This window comes from Lepidochelys olivacea (genome assembly GCF_965140295.1).
Source record: "Lepidochelys olivacea isolate rLepOli2 genome assembly, chromosome: 8".
NCBI lineage: Eukaryota > Metazoa > Chordata > Testudines > Cheloniidae > Lepidochelys > Lepidochelys olivacea.
The window spans coordinates 6,668,429-6,682,898 of record NC_140418.1 but is presented as its reverse complement, the minus strand read 5'-3'; the positions used below and the strand labels follow the sequence as shown (position 1 = coordinate 6,682,898).

General features: G+C 52.0%; 1 protein-coding gene across 2 annotated transcripts; it reads left to right on the top strand.

Annotated features, from left to right (window-relative positions):
- The first annotated feature begins 2,229 nt into the window (after positions 1–2,229).
- On the top strand, positions 2,230–14,022 carry MYOZ3 (myozenin 3). Of its 2 annotated transcripts, XM_084637403.1 has the most exons (7): positions 2,230–2,523; positions 6,021–6,110; positions 6,631–6,785; positions 7,419–7,496; positions 8,340–8,478; positions 9,137–9,317; positions 12,996–14,022. In XM_084637403.1, the coding sequence occupies exons 2-7, from the start codon at positions 6,029–6,031 to the stop codon at positions 13,168–13,170; spliced, it is 810 nt and encodes a 269-aa protein (XP_084493529.1). In that variant the 5' UTR covers positions 2,230–2,523; positions 6,021–6,028; the 3' UTR covers positions 13,171–14,022. The 2 variants fall into 2 exon arrangements, with proteins under 2 accessions (XP_084493529.1, XP_084493530.1); XM_084637404.1 differs by lacking the exon at positions 2,230–2,523 and having other exon boundaries at positions 4,884–6,110.
- The last annotated feature ends 448 nt before the right edge of the window (positions 14,023–14,470 follow it).

Here is a 14,470-nt window from a genome sequence, read left to right as displayed (position 1 = left end):
CCCAGTCTGGCCTGCCTGTGTCCTTTCGAACCCAAACCACCCAGCCAGGCGTGACCCCCCTCCCCCCCCAGCCCCCTCAGTGCCCTAGACATGCTGGGCGTCCAAGCTGGCCTAATTGCAGCATCTTCCTACTTGGGGTAAAATTAAAGGTAGCTAAGAACGCCCTTGGGCTTCGTGCATTTCGCTTATGGCAGGGGCAGTCTGGGGTTCTCTAGCGCTCCCAAATGGCTCACACCAGGGGGGTTCATAGGCTTCTGGCCTCTCCAACACTAGACCTGCAGTGATAAGGAACGGCCACCAGGTGGCAGCAAAGCTGAATGAGCATCCCCCATTGTGTGGGTCCCCCTGGCTTCCCCCTCCCAATTCAGCTGGGTTTTGTCTGCCGCTCCCTGCTTGAATGGTCAATGTCAGAGCCCCACATAGGCGGGATGGGCAGCTACAGGAATCTCGTCTACACTAGGGAAATAACGCCCCCCCCCCGTCACTAGCTGCTGGGGTGAGTGCCGCCGGGGAGCCCTAGAGTACATAGGCCACCAGGTCAATTGAGCCAGTGGTGGATTTGAACCCATATCAACAGCTGGAGAAAAGCTTTGCCCAATGTCCCTAGCAGCGGAAGGCTGTAGCCGAGCTGGCTGGAATGCACAGATCCTCCGGCCAGGCTGGGTAGGGCCCATCAGGGCTCAGCCATGACGCGGCTCAGAGCTGGCTGGCGTAAGACTCTCAACCCGTAATGGCAGCATGTATGTTTGCAGTGTGGGGGGTCTTTCCTGTGCTCTCCTCCTACAAATTGGACTGCGAAAGCTCCTCAAGAGGGGCTCGTGAGCTGAAGAAACAACCCTCCCCCGCCCCCTTGGCATTATTACACAGATGTGAGTCTAAATAAGAGCCCAAAGCGGACAATGGGAGGCTTCAGGTAGCTCCATCCCTGCACCTTGCTGTGCGGTGCTATCCCACAGCCTGGACGTGCATGGGAGCCACTCTTCCTGACCCCAGCTGGTGAACAGCTTAGGCCTGACCTGTGAAGTTTGCATCCTCTTGTAATTTGATTCTCGTTGCTGACCCTGCAGATACTATTCTTACTCCTCTAAATTGCTACCACGCTTGTGAACGGTACTGTTTAATCACCAGAATATCCTGTAGCAATGAATTCTGCAGATTTTATTTTGCCCTTCATTTGAATTTTAGAGTAGAATCATAGACTATCAGGGTTGGACGGGACCTCAGGAGGTCATCTAGTCCAAACCCCTGCTCAAAGCAGGACCAACACCAACTAAATCATCCCAGCCAGGGCTTCGTCAAGCCAGGCCTTAAAAACCTCTACGGAAGAAGATTCCACCACCTCCCTAGTTAACGCATTCCAGTGCTTCACCACCCTCCTAGTGAAAAAGTTTTTCCTAATATCCAACTTAAACGTCCCCCACTGCAACTTGAGACCATTACTCCTTGTTCTGTCATCTGCTACCACTGAGAACAGTCTAGATCCATCCTCTTTGGAATCCCCTTTCAGGTAGTTGAAGGCTGCTATCAAATCCCCCCCTCACTCTTCTCTTCTGCAGACTAAACAATTCCAGTTCCCTCAGCCTCTCCTCATAAATCATGTGCTCCAGCCCCCTAATAATTTTTGTTGCCCTCCGCTGGACTCTTTCCAATTTTTCCACATCTTTCTTGTAGTGTGGCGCCCAAAACTGGACACAGTAAATGCCTTGGGGCAGGGGGCCTTTTCTGGCTCTGTGTTTTGCGAAGTACTCTGTACACGTATGTACTCCAAAAATAATGATAATAAATAAGAAGTGCATAACAGTATTTCCCTGTATGTATCATGAATGGGTTGCCTTTGATTTTAATCAAATACCCCTTTGCCCTGGCATTATTAGAGAAAGCTTCTAACTTTCCTTCTCGAGTGCCTGCATTAGTTTGTATCCCCTGCTAGGGCACTTAGCACTTCCCTGGCACGGTCTGTCTTTGAAGTGCTGCACAATAGCTAACCCCCCCGGCCCCCGTGTACCTCTGCCCCCCAATGTGCAGGTACAAATGCCTGCTTATATAAGGGCACGTTTATGCATTTGTGTATAAACGCCCTACCTGGGTGCACACATACGGCTTTGTTTGCGTGAGCATGAGAGAAAGAGAGAGAGAGAGTGTGTGTGTGTGTGTGTGTGTACATACTGTACACACACACCCCTCGTGTTTGTGTGTGCTCTTAGCGGTCGAGAGCTTGGCTCACCAGGGGTCTGCACTGCCTCCGCCCCCCCCCTTTTCTCAGCCAGAAATAAATGTCTGATGTAACATGGATTAGGACGGAGGAATCTCAGCGATGGTCCAGGCTGAGTGCGAGCAGGGCACAGAGTGGGTAAGACAGACACAGGGGCTACTGGCAAACACTGGGCCCCGGGGTAGGTTTGTGAAAGCTATTAAGGAATCCTAAGCCCAGGCCTAATCCCTGGGTGAAGTGGGCACAGCAGGAAAGCTCCTTTCATCCGACAGCAGTGCAGCAGGACAGAGTCCAAGGAGTCACACAGTCAGGTACGAAGAGCTCGGCTCTGAACTTGGGGGGGGGGGGCTGGGGGGAATAGCACGGGAGGGGGAGAATTGCTACATCCAAAAGCAGCAGGAGGGAACTCAGCAGCAGGCTGGAGTTTGACCCCCACTGAGAAGCAGGCTGTCTCCCCACCCCCACCCCCACCCCCACCCCAGCTGCTTGTTATTTAGGGTTCGTCTCCATGTGGCTGGCTCAGCTCAGGCTCACTGAGAGCTGGAACCGAGAGAGTTAATAGCTAGGGCCCTACCAAAGTCAGGGTCCATTCTGGTCAATATCACTGTCGTAGGATTTTAAAAATCGTACATTTCATGATTTCAGCTATTTAAATCTGAAATTTCACAGGGTAATTCTAGGGATCCTGACCCAAAAAGGAGTTGTGTGTGTGGGGGGGGGGTCACAAGGTTATTGTAGGGGGGTTGTGGTACTTCTACCCTTGCTGCTGCTGCTAGTGGCAGCCCTGCCCTCAGAGACGGGTGGCCAGAGCGTGGCAGGGTATCTGGTGCTGGTGAGGAGAATCTTGACAGCTGGGCAGGAGAGGGCTTTGACCTGCATTCGTGCGCTCAGGTGTTGAGGAAATACCACCGCCCCAGCAGGCTAGGATGGGGGTGTTATTGCCCGTGTCTATTTCAGGAGGGGCTGGGCCCTGGCCCCGTTGTGCTTGGCACCGTACAAACCCGGACCCAGAGTTAGCCCCTCCGGCCCTGGGAGGTTTACAATCGAAAAGACACAAGTGCCGGTGACACGAGCAAATGGACTTGGAGAGGAGCCATAGCAAGAAGCCGCCACGCCAGCGGCTGGCTCCCTGGGTGCCACTCAGCAGATCTGGGCATGGGGGCTCTCCATCCCTGCGCCCCAGGAAGAGGGGAGGGCTGGGTGCAGTCAGCTTGGCTCTGAGGAACCCCCGTATGGGGGCTAGCAAAGCAGGCATTGCAGCTGTCAGGTAGCCGCTGCTGTGGGCAAGATGGGCAGCAGCTCAGGACCTGGGAGCTGGGGGGCGGGGCAGCGCTATGGAGTTGTTGGCTACATTACAGAGAAATGGCTACTCACATGGGACTCCTCATGCACGGAGAGGCCAATGGGTCATCTCACCCCATACCCTGCCTCCCACAGTGGCTCATACTGGATGCTGCAGAGAGTAACACCCCCAAAATGGCCCCAGTTGCAATGGAGGGGAAGTTTGTTCCTGTACCCAGCTGGTGATCAGCTTATACCCTGGAGCATGAGGTGTCTTGTAATGTTTCCTTACTCGTGCTGCTTCAGAGGCTAATCTTATCCATGGCTGTACGTTACGCCTGTTGGAAATGGAATATTTGCCTCCTTAATACCCTGCAGCAGTGAGTTCCACAGGTTGTAGCGAGTGAAGCATTTCCTTTCAGTTGTTTGACTTTTGCTACCTTTTAATTTCATGGAGTGACTCTAGTTCTTGGATTCTGGGGCGGGGTGAATAGGAGCTCTCTCAGGCCCCCTCCAGTGAGCCCGCTGGATGGGCTCTGGAGGAGCAATGGCAAACCCATATGCCAGTGCCTGGCTACACTAGAAATGGGGAGTGGAACACGAACCCACTCTGAGTCCAGAGGTCTTTGCCAGGCGAGGACCCTGCATGACTGCGGGTGTGGAGGCCAGTTCTCCCTTCCAAGCTGTGCTAGGAGTGGGTTCTTCCTTCAGGAAGCTGTGTGTCCTCTGATCGCTTTGGGGTGGGGATCCAGGCTGTATTGAAAGCAAGGACAAAACTCCCATTGACTTCAATGGGGTGAGGATTCCCCCCTGGGTCACCGAGTCCTAGAGGAGTAGCCGTATAACGGGAGGATCAATTCCCCCCTTCCCTGTACAAGCAGCCCCTGTGGTTCTATGTTATGGCTGTAGCAGAGTCACTTGCTAGGAATGCTGCTGCACCTGCAGGGCCTTAAACTCCCAGCAAACCCTCCTAAGCAAACTCCCCACCCAGCATCTCCAGACCTAGCCCCCCAGCTTGCTGAGACCATCCTCCCAAGAACCTCCAGATGCCATCCTCTCTGCCCAAAGGATCCTGGTTACAACTCCCCGCTCTACCGAGGTCAGGAGCTCAAAATAGACCATGGCTAAAGGGGAGCTCAGGGAGCAGCGAGGAGCAGACATGGTCTCCATAGAGAGGGGACCCCATCTGTCCGTGCACCACACGGGGAGAGACGTATACTTAATCCTGCCTCAGTGCAGCAGGATGGACTAGAGAACCTCTTGGGGTCCCTTCTAGCCCGACACTTCGATGAGTCTGTGATTCTACGGGGGTGGGGTGGGGTGGGGGGAGGAACAAGATGGGGACTATTTTTTCCTCTTTAACGAAGCACCCCGTGAGGGCCTTCCTGGGGGGTGACTTGCAAACAGAACAAAAGTGACTGATTCGAGCTGCTTCTTGGCTTCAGGAGGGTACAAGTTAAAAAACTTAGATGGCACAGAAAACCTTAGAAATACGATTGATCGATCAAATGACAGATCCCTATTCTGCCCATGTTCCAAGCACTGGTTTTGTACCATGACTTAGGGTAGAATACAGCTCCAAAATACATATAAGGAAACATGCAACATTTTCATTAGCTTGTGAAACTCACCCCTGCAAGGGATTAAGTCAGACACCAGCAACGTTACACATGAAGGAGCAGACGTTTATGAATAAACGTGGCTCCAGCCAGCTAATCTAACAGTCCCAAGGGCTCTGGCTTCAGGGCCGAAGTAGAGGGGTAGCTGAGCTCAGAAAGCTCAGCATACAATGCAATGCACCTTTAATTTGTATATTTTGAATAGCATCTTCGGACAAGACAGCACCCCACAATGCTTGGCAGAGTTTAATGCAGGACGGGGCATTGTATCAAGGACAGAGAGCCTTGGGGCAAAAACTTGGCCTAGGGAATACATTAAGTGGCTCAATCATAAAGCCAGCAATGGAGGGCAGAGTTAAGAGGCATGAACAGGGAGCACCGAGATTTCAGATGGCGAGTTGCTGCAGGAGACGGCACCAGAGGGCAGGAGCTGCGGAGGAGGAGGCTCTCGCACCAGCAATGGTGAAGCGTGTGAAGGGCTGGAGAGAAGCTAGTCCAAGAATAGTGGGGAGAATGGGGAGGAGAGCACAGAGGACCAGGATGCGGTCACTTGGAACAGTTCTATAGTGTTAGAGACACGGAGGGTTGGTCCTGAAATGAATGGGAGAGGTCTGCGGTGAAGTTGGGGTGACGTGGTGGCATGATACAGTTCCTAGGACCATAAAGCGGAAGAGAAACCCCCTTTTTCCAGCTATATTCTCTCTGGTTTTGCGCATATTTTCCAAATGGGAGCAGAGCTAGGCCCCAGGGTAACCGTTTGCAAAAAGCCATCACACGAATCTCAGAACTCCACCTGGGATCAGTTCTTCCCAGGGACGGGGCAATTGACACCGTGGGGGTAATGTGTGAGTAGCAGCCAGGGTCTGCCCTGACGTGTGAGCCCTGCTGCGTGTCTGCTTCTTTTCCAGGTGGGAAGATGTTCCCAATTATGCATTCGGACCACATCCAAGAGAGAAAAAGGCAGGCAATTGCCATCGTGAGGGAGATGGCGGAAGATGGTAAGAGATGCTTTGTGCTAACCTGAATTACAGAGTAGCCCCAGGTTGCCGCATGCAATCCACAGGGGCTGATCCAGTACCCATGGAAGACACTGGCAAAACTCCCCTGGACTTCAGGGGTATTAATGTTACTGGTCTCCTCCTTGGACTTTTCAAACGAATGAACTCTACATTGTCAATTAACACTAATGGGGCCCATGCACCAGATCGCTAGAGGTTATTCGGAGCCCTTCCCAGCATCAGGATCCCCTTACTATCCTCCCTTTTCACCCCTCCCCACAAGGCCCCATGGTTCCTACCTCTTTTGATGGATGTGGCTCCCATCAGTGCAGTTTCTGAACCAGCCTGATGGGCACTGCAGAGCTATGCAAGATGTTTGTCACTCCTAGGGGCTGACCCTCTCCCCAAAGCGAGGTTCTGCTGGCAGCCCCATGCACAGCCACTGGCCCCTTGCTCAGAGACCCTAACCCCCTATTGTAACACCTGTGCTTTCACTGGCCTGCTCTGTGTGTGTCCTCAGTCCCCCAGCTGGACCTGGGGAAGAAGGTCAGCATCCCCCAGGATCTGATGGTGGAAGAGCTGTCTTTGCAGACAAACAGGGGGTCCCAGCTGTTCCAACAGAGGCAGAAGCGGGTGCAGAAGTTCATCTTGGAGCATCCTACCGGCTACAGAGCCGTGAGTTGCCTCATCATGATGGGAACCCAAATCTGAGCTGACCCTGTTGGGTCAGCCTGAGGGTCGCGCTCTTGGCTGACAGTCCGGGGACTGAACCAGGACCTCCAGGGCTAACGGCAGGAGCTGCTGCAGCTTGAGCTGAAGCTCCAGAAATGGGCGAAGGGGCTGTAATAAAGCCAGTCCTCTAGATTGGCACAGAGTGGGAGCTGTAACACTCACGCGCACCAGGCATTACGCCAGCACCCCGGCCTACCTCCCTCGCCCTTTGCCGGGGTACATAGAACATAACTTGAGCAGGCCCCCTGAAAGGCAGAGCACTTCTTAGCCCAGGGTATGGGGATCCCTATGTTAACAGGAAGCCCTGCACAGTTATTGTAACGGCATGTTTTAATGGGAAGGAGTGTGAGGGGAAGGCAAGCGCCATGAGCTGTGAGGAGAGCTGGGCTGTCACCACTGGGCACTGCCAGCTGCCACGGCCAGTGTCTGTAGAAACGATCCCCGTGTCAGAGCCAGGAAACCGGGCTCTGAAACCACGTGCGCCGCCGGCCCTTAAGCTGACTGCACGCTCCCAGCCCTGGGGCTGTGTGTGGGGCGTGCTCCCCCGAGTGACATCGCTCCCCCTGCCCTCCGCAGAGCTCGAGCAAGATGGCAGCAGGTGGCTCACACGGCGTGGCTGAGGGGGACCTGGCAGGAAGACCCGACGCATGGCTGGTGAGTGTCCCTGAGGCACCATTATTGAAAGAGAAGCAGTGGATGGCGCTAGCCAGTTGGGCTGGAGCTAAGTTACTGAAGTAGCCACACTGGCAGCTCTAGATCAGTGCTTTGCCAGGTGTCCTGTCACTTTCCCTGCATTCACTGAGTAAGGACATGCTGGAAAGGGCCATGAGCGGGCCGGCATGCTCTTTGCGTCAAGGCACTTTGGACAGTGGCCCTCTGGGCCACGCTGTGCATGCTGGCCTATTCGGTTGGGATGAAGGTAAGCGTATTCCACACTGATTTCATTTTCTCGTTCTTTCTGAGTGAGGCAGGAGCCCTGCGGGTCCAACCTCCGTAAGTATCCTTCCATGGCTGGGGACCTAGGTTGACAATCTCCCACTGGGGTAGGCAAAAGTGAAGCAAGGTGGTAGTTTTCCTCCAAGATGCTAGCAGTTCATCACAAATTCACCATGCAAGTGTCTTGGAAAGGACCAAAGATTAGAAAACGGGGGCAGGTAGGTCCTCACAGAGGCCCATGGGTGGAATTGTGTGAGGTTCTGGGGCTAGCAGGGCAGGGGATCCTGCAGCAATGCATTACAGCATGTTAGCAGAAGTGCATGGGGGGAGTTCCTGCCCAGGACCTGGCCCTGCCATGCCTGGCTCTAGCTTGGGCAATACGCTCTTCTCATCCATGAGCAAAAAAGTTATCACCCTTCAGGAGATGCGACTAAGTCGTCTCCTCCTCTACCCTTTGCTACTCCATCTTCTCCATAAGGCCTTACCTCGGTTGTCAGGGGCAAAGCCAAGCCTCTCCTTGTGCCCATCCATAGCCTTCTCCTATCGCTCTTTCTTCTCTAGTCTGCCGAGGGCCAGAAGAACTATCGCACTGAGCTTCACGTGGCAGCAGCAGGCCAGGGTACCCCTCCCAAAGTGCCCAAGAAGACAAACAAAGTCATACAAATGAGTAAAGCCCTCAATCCCGAGGCCCTGGCCCCAGGTAAGGAGTTGCCAACAGAAAAAGACCACCACAACGGAGCTACGTCAATGAAGTGATGATGAGCCAGACCTGCAGAACTTGTTGTCAATAGAAGGCGTGTGGCCCCCATGATTCCCAGTGGCAGAACATGAGGAGCCCTCCCCGGTGTGAATGCAGGGGTAGCATGGGACCACCTTAGAATTCACCACCCCAGCCACAGACAATCAGGGAACAGCCATGCCATGGGACAAGGAAAGCCCCCTCCCGAGATGTCACTTGCAGAGATGTAGCCTAGTCAGTACAGCTGGCTGGGCATGGGCTGCCAAAGCGTTTTTTCAGTGGAAAAAGAGTTGGGTTTTTGGATAAAAAATAGAATGTTTTTGTGGAAACAAATACATTTTTGCAGGTATTTGTCAAACCCCGCCCCGACAATCTGAAATGTCGGTGAGTGGACAAAAGAAACATTTGGATAAAAAGAAAAAAATCGTTTTTCTCTATATTTTTCATGGGAAAAAACCATGTCCTGGCCAGCTCCACTGCTCTCCCAGCCCTTCCCATGGGAGGAGAGAGTTCCTGTCCACATGAGGACAGTCCCGGGCAGGCCTGGATCCAGTGAAGCTGGCTGGCTGCTGCCTTGCAGGCCTGCTGTAGTAACAAAAGCCTTGTCTCCCAAATGCAGGCTACTCTGGACCGCTGAAAGAAGTCCCACCAGAGAAGTTCAACTTCACTGCCATCCCCAAGAGCTACTGTTCCCCTTGGCAGGAATTCCTCTTCAGTGAGGACTATCGGGTGGAGAGCAAGAGCCAGCTGTCTGAACTGTCCAGGAAACCCAGCCACTTCGAGTTGAGGAGCTTCAACAGGTAACGGTCATTAGACACATCCACCATGTTTGCTGGGATATGATGGCGATTCTGAGCTGATGGAGGACTCAGCCTGGGGCACGGGTCAGGCTTGAAGATGAAAAGGTGGCTGGAGACCTTGCTAAGAGCTTCTATTTGCAATTTTTCTTGCAACCCCATTTTAGCTGCTGGTTATAGCAACCACCGCTGGGAAAGGCTGGGCAGGACAGGGGTCTTGTGCAGCACAAAAACAAGATGGAGCACCCTTGACATCTCTGCAACGGGACACACAGGAAACCTGGATCTCTTGAAATTAGAGCTGCAACAACCTGTCCCTTGGCTATCCCATTGCATTCCTGCGTGGGTGCTCCTCAGAGGAAGCAGACACCAGTGAGGCTACAAGAGGGAATACAATACTTAGGACATGGATAGCATCTCTTAAAGGTGACCTGCAAAGGGAAACTAAATACGGGCTTGTGCCTTCTTTATACACCATAGAGAATCAACATAAATAAATGGGCCCAGGCCTAATTCTTTTCTGTCAAAGGGCAGCTTCAACAGAACAAGGGAAGCTTCCCAAACGCCTTGCAAAGCCTCTCTCCCAAAGAACCCCTGAGCCCAGCCCTCCCACTGACTTGTCAGGTGGCCTCAGGCAAGTCACTTGACTTCACCGTGCCTTATTTCCCCACCTGTTACACAGGGTTGAGAACACAGCGCCAGTGTTTGTTACACGGGCGTTGGGAGGACCCACCACTGGTTGCACAGTGCTCGGGAGATATAAAGCACTGTAGAAGTGCACAGTCGTTCCTCCCAGAGCCACAGGCGCTGACTTATTTTTCCCAGTGGCTGCTCCCCACCCGCTTTGGCCCAAGGCCCTGCCCCCATTCCACCCTCTCCCCCTAAGGCCCCACCCTCACTTCGCCTCTTCCCACCCCCTCCCCTGAGCGCCTCCCACACACCAAACAGCTGACCAGCAGTGAGCCCCGAACTGGAACCAGCGAGGCTGGTGGGTGCTTGAGCCATGGAGCAACCACAGAGCTGGCGCCTGTGCTCGGAGCCGGCCACGTTCCACCCGTCTGGCCGTGGCCACGCAAAGTGACAGCTCGTGGGTTAGTCTCGTTTTCACAAGGTGACAGATAGCTGCAGAAGCAGCTAGGACACTAGGTCAATCCTTACGCAAGGTGCTAAAAAGGCACCTGATTCCTTCCAGCCACACACTGGAGACTGAACTGTTACAATTCTTCGACCAGTGCAGCCCCAGGCACGCTGTGCAAGGTTTAACCTTACTCTTTGTTCTGCCTCCTCAGATCCTAGAAGTTACAGTAGGGTTGGGTTCGTAAAGTACGCGGATGGGAGACTGCTAAGGGAGTCCCGTGTTCTGCAGGCAGTCCCGTGTTCTGGGGGTTCCAGCAGAGGAACTCTCACTTCTCAGTCCGTAGAGAACAAGTAACCTAGCGTAGAGTTGGGGGCACTGAACTTACATAGCAATGTCTTTTAGCTGAATCATAACACCAAGGCCCTGGCCCCTTCTGGTCATTGAGGATCCCAAAATCCCTTTTCATGAGTGTAGGCGTGGGGTTCACCCTGGTCCCCCAGCCAAACTGCTGTTTGGATAATTACATCCTGCCTAGCTGAATTCTTGCTACGGTTTCAGATGGATGCGGCGTTCCTCCTCACTTCTTGCCCAAGCTGCTGCATAATGTCGGTGGGCCCCGTTAACCAGCTGCCTCATTCGAAACCTAAGGTGGCTGCATTAGAGTTATGCAGGAAGTAGCTGCCCCACGTTGTTATGGAGATGAAAGGTGTTGTATAAATGTAAGATATTAGCGAGGAACTTGCCAACCCCTTCCCGCACCAGACCCAGGGTAACTAACAGGGAGCACATGAGCCAGCTAGCAGAAAGCATGGCCCTGGTGGAAGTGATGCTGCTAGCTGGAAGCAAAGGGTGGAAAGGCCAAGGGGTTGCTATTGTGACTTCCTTACCCCCCAACATATTCAAATATTTAGAATTTTCCCCGTCCCCAGCTTCATTGGGCATACGCTGTAGAGGGACGGGGATGGTGCTGCAGTCACTTGCTCTTTAGTTTCTCGGACTGGTCATGTTTCTCTGCCCTTGGCTCAGTATTTATTTCTGGACAGAAACTCAAACAGGGGCATGTTTCTATATGACGTGTAAGGCTGCCTAGCTTCACCCTGAGTTATTTTCCCCTCTGAACTGCTGCTCTTCTATTTAAAGCCCCAAACTGATATTTAATACAGCTAGATGCTAGCCAAGTCTCTCACCTCCATTTTAACTCTTCAGTGAGGCACAAAGTGCCAGGAAGCTGAATTTACAGCTGTCAGATTTAAACAGAGTTAAAAAAAAACCATGATCCTTGTGGATCTAAGGTCTTGATTTTGAAAATCACCTCTTTTCATTTGATCTCATCCTCCCCACCCCAAACAAATCCAACCCAAAGCTCTTAGGAAAATGGATGCTGCCTTTTGTATTAAGCAAGGAGCCAGAAATCCTGCCTGTGAAGCAAGATGAACCCTGGAGTATTTCACATTTGTAAGAGACCAGAGGAAAGCTCACAACCTCTCCAATGACTGAATTTAAGTAGGCTGGTTTATTTACAAAAGGCAGAGGGGTGATGAAAGACCTTGAAGAGGCTCACGGAGATGGTACCTGCCCTCCATGAGCTGTAACACAAGGCTTTGAGAACTACCTTGCCACATACTCCTTGGGGGAACCGAGCATTTCTGGAACAACCCTTCATCATCCACACTTCCCCCAGAAGTGGGGCTCACAACTGCAATCAGCATCTGTTCCTTCCTGGGACGCTGCTGTGAGAAAACGATGCCACGTTACTCGAGTAACAGGTTAGACAATGTAACAGAGCACGTTTTCCAAAGCAGACATTTGCAGATATGCCCCCCAGTCAGCCTTTACTGCTGCCCCCAACACAGTGCTCTGCCTTAAATGAAGGCCTAACATTCAGCCCAACCCTAACTGCTCCACAGGAATACACCTCTGGCCTTATATTGTTTCTCCAGGAACAGATGACAATTCAAGCCCCTGCATGAATGCTCTTTTGTCACATTCCAAGAGAAGCAGGTTGTTTGTTAAGATATGTACAACAGCACTGATCAGGAGGTGGTGTTAACACAACTGCAGTCCCTTCCAGAAGGCTTTGGCTGCACATAAGAGGCTTCACTCTGCTTTACAAGGGGGAGCAGAGGGTAGGACTTGCTGCCCTAAGACCTTTCATGTGTGGGGTCTCTCTCATGCCTCTTCTTGTTCAACACACACATGGATGCTGGCAGGGTTGCTAAGGGAAAGTGGGGTGTAGTAGCTGTGGGGGCTGACACCCAGCTCTACCTTTCCATCTCAACCAAGGCTACTGAGGTAGTGAGACCTGCAGAGAGACAGGGTCGCTTGAGTTTGGATGAGGGCCAGCTGATTGAGGCTCAGTCTATAGGAGATGAATGTTGTGAGGACCTGAGGGAAACAGAGTAAGTGGGAATTACGGTGGCTGGAAGGAGTACAGCTGCCATTCATGACACAGGTTGGCAACTGATGGCTTTTGCTAGATGACCAGGCTGCTATTGGATGCTCAAGGAGCAACTAGTCCCGAGTGTTTTTTCCATCCAGGGCTACCAGGAGAAGTACGCCCCCTCCCCATGAAAATGCTAAATCTTCTTCCTTTGTGCATGCAGGACTCCCACCCCATTTGGTGGAGTGCTACTCAATGACATGTTCACTGTGTCTGGGTTGGAGATGACGGCTCAGACAGACACCCCGAACAGCTTGGAGCTCGTCTGGAATAGACCCAGCTTTAACAGAGCACCCCAGGGCTGGGTACGGATTTTACCAGAGACAGAAGAGCTGTAATGTAACCTTACTCCCTTCTTCTACCCACAAATGCTTTATCTGCTAGGCTCAAACATGCTTTGTTTTACAGCGCTGGTAGAGGTACTCCTTAGCACAGCAGAAAAGGGGAGTAGATATTCTTACCCATGCACCCTGTGAAGGCCCAGCGGCTGCAGCATGTCATCCACTTCCACACACAGCCCCCAGCAAGCTCACATCTAGAGCCATTCCTGGACGACCCCGTTACAAGGTTTTCCTAGGTGTCCATTATTGTGGTAGTGGGACAAATTGACCAGTCAAGTTCTCATTGACGAAACAGTGGGATTCCAGTAAACTTCCACATCCATGATAAAACTGTGGAACAATGCGGTTGGAGAAGACACATTGTCCTCGCTCTGGTGGTGTGGCAAATGGCGTAAGAGCCAGTTGTCATCACATCAAGTCGCCTTGCAACTGTTCTGCGACACCAGCATTGACAGGCGGTGGCTGCTTAGAGAAATCCTAGCTTAAGGGCAGTGCTGTAGAAATGTAATTTTGGTTGAGATGGGGAGGGGGAGTGATAAGGCAGTGTGGTAATTGGGGAAGTGGGTGAAATAAGTTACTAATGGCTTTCTGACACATAAGGAGATGGATGTAATTTCCTTTAACATGCTAACTCCGTTAAGAAACAACCACTGGGCTGGGTGTGCGGGGCTGGCTGGCTGTCAGACAGAAACACGTACTGCATATAAGTGAGGGGAGTGCTTGAGATCACCACTACCCGAACTGGGAGAATCAGGAACCTATGCCATTTTCCCTGCTAGCTACTAGCTGGTGTGTTACACTTCCTTTCCTACCCCTAACAGCTTGCTGTATGAGTTTACACACCACCATTTTAATATTTACACCACTTGATTACAATTATATATGGAGGGCCTGATCCTGCTCAGATTTTCTTTTTTACTTCAATAATAGTCAGGATCAGACCCTGCTGATTTAAGATGCAGCACACAATTGGCGCAGCCCCAAAAAACAGAGTCTATATTTAAGTAATTGCCAATGTGATCATACAAATCAATGCTTGATAAAAACATTAATGTGGTACCACTAGGGGAGAGGACATCCTACGTAACAAACACCTCTATGGCAAGCAAGACCTTCATGCAACACATGCAGAAAGTAGTCAACAAGGGTGTTTGACCACAGCCTTTCGGATGCACACAAGCACAGTATATAGAACAGAGCTATCCATCAAAGGAAGAATGCTACCAAAAACAGGGTAGATCAGAACCCATGTATGTTCCAAACACTCCCACTCACCCTGGCGAATAGAAAAGCTCCA

Coding starts and splice junctions, on each gene's coding strand:
- MYOZ3 (XM_084637403.1), top strand. CDS start 6,029: ATGTTCCCAATTATGCATTCGGACCACATCCAAGAGAGAAAAAGGCAG. Junction 6,111..6,630: donor GAGGGAGATGGCGGAAGATG/GTAAGAGATGCT, acceptor GTGTGTCCTCAG/TCCCCCAGCTGGACCTGGGG. Junction 8,479..9,136: donor TCCCGAGGCCCTGGCCCCAG/GTAAGGAGTTGC, acceptor TCCCAAATGCAG/GCTACTCTGGACCGCTGAAA.